The following is a 1122-nucleotide window of genomic DNA, read 5'->3' as shown; positions in this document are numbered from 1 at the left end:
GACACTCTACCAAGGACAATAAAATAACACTCTGTCTCTACAAATAAATAAATAAACTAAAAAATTTTAACTATAGTAGTGGGTTCTTTAGTTCATATTTTAATTTGGCATTTTAGGGTCCTTTTTCATAGGTAGAACTTGAGTCAAATATTTTGTTGAAAATATTTTAGAAACTCAGTTTTCTATTTTATAACAAATGCAAGTGTGGATATTTGTTTTTAGCATCTCCTAATAAAGTACTTATATATTCCTTTCTAAAATTAAAGTTTACAGAGTATTGATTTAAAAATGTGTAATCATTTCATATATACAAAGCAAGGAATGAAATATAGAATGGTTTAGTTGTTTAAATTGTGTTATACCTAGCAGATTAAAACTGTCTATAAAATTGATTTAATTCAGCATAGACTAATCTTTATAAAATTCTTATTTTGTGTTCATTGACATTTTAACTTTCAATATTAGTTTTTTAAAATGTAGAAGAAAACTTAGATTCTGATTAAAAATACATTATGAAGATTATTTTTAAAGTAAATAAAATTATAGATTTGAAAATAGAATTTATTAAAATGTAGTATTCTTGTTTCAAAATTAATGGTACAAATTTATTTTCTTAAATTACTACTGTATGATCTACACTTTGTTTTGCTCTGAATAATTAGTTACGACGATTGCAGAAAGTTTCCACTAGAGTGTGCTAAAGATACTTCAGTGGGTAAAGTTATTCAATTGCCTAATCTTGTCAGCCTGGGCAAATTTTTTTTTTTTTTTTAAAGAAGAATTTCATTTCTTGTTTATGAAATTTCTTTTGTTATGAAATAAATTCTATACCTTAACATTTGAATATTTCTACGGATATTATAAATGAGTAGTCTGTCCATTCTTGGTTTTTAGTAAGCATGTTAGCTAGAAATGTCTTTATTTTATAAAGTTATTCTTTAAAAAGTTAGTTTTTATCACATAATAGGTGTTAATTTTTCTTTACATAGTAGGTATATTTGTGAAAACATGAATAATCTAAAATGAAGGGAGTAATTTGTTATATGAGGTTAAAAACTCTCAATTTTTTATACATAATTTTATTTATTTATTTTTTGAGACAGAGTCTCACCCTATTGCCCT

At 24.1% G+C, this 1122-nt stretch overlaps 1 protein-coding gene across 1 annotated transcript in view; it reads left to right on the top strand.

The window, feature by feature from the left end:
* LRRC28 (leucine rich repeat containing 28) overlaps positions 1–1122 on the top strand; it is a 123546-nt gene that overhangs the window by 23095 nt on the left and 99329 nt on the right. Inside the window, exon 4 of the mRNA XM_003788810.3 lies at positions 663–715. Within this exon, the coding sequence (XP_003788858.1) occupies positions 663–715 (53 nt within the window). The remainder of the gene's footprint in view (positions 1–662; positions 716–1122) is intronic.

The sequence above is a fragment of the Otolemur garnettii genome, unplaced genomic scaffold, assembly GCF_000181295.1.
Source record: "Otolemur garnettii isolate 467f Iridium unplaced genomic scaffold, OtoGar3 scaffold00029, whole genome shotgun sequence".
NCBI classification, from domain to species: Eukaryota; Metazoa; Chordata; class Mammalia; order Primates; family Galagidae; genus Otolemur; species Otolemur garnettii.
Note: the sequence above shows the minus strand (reverse complement) of the source record. Positions and strands in the feature narration are given on the sequence as shown.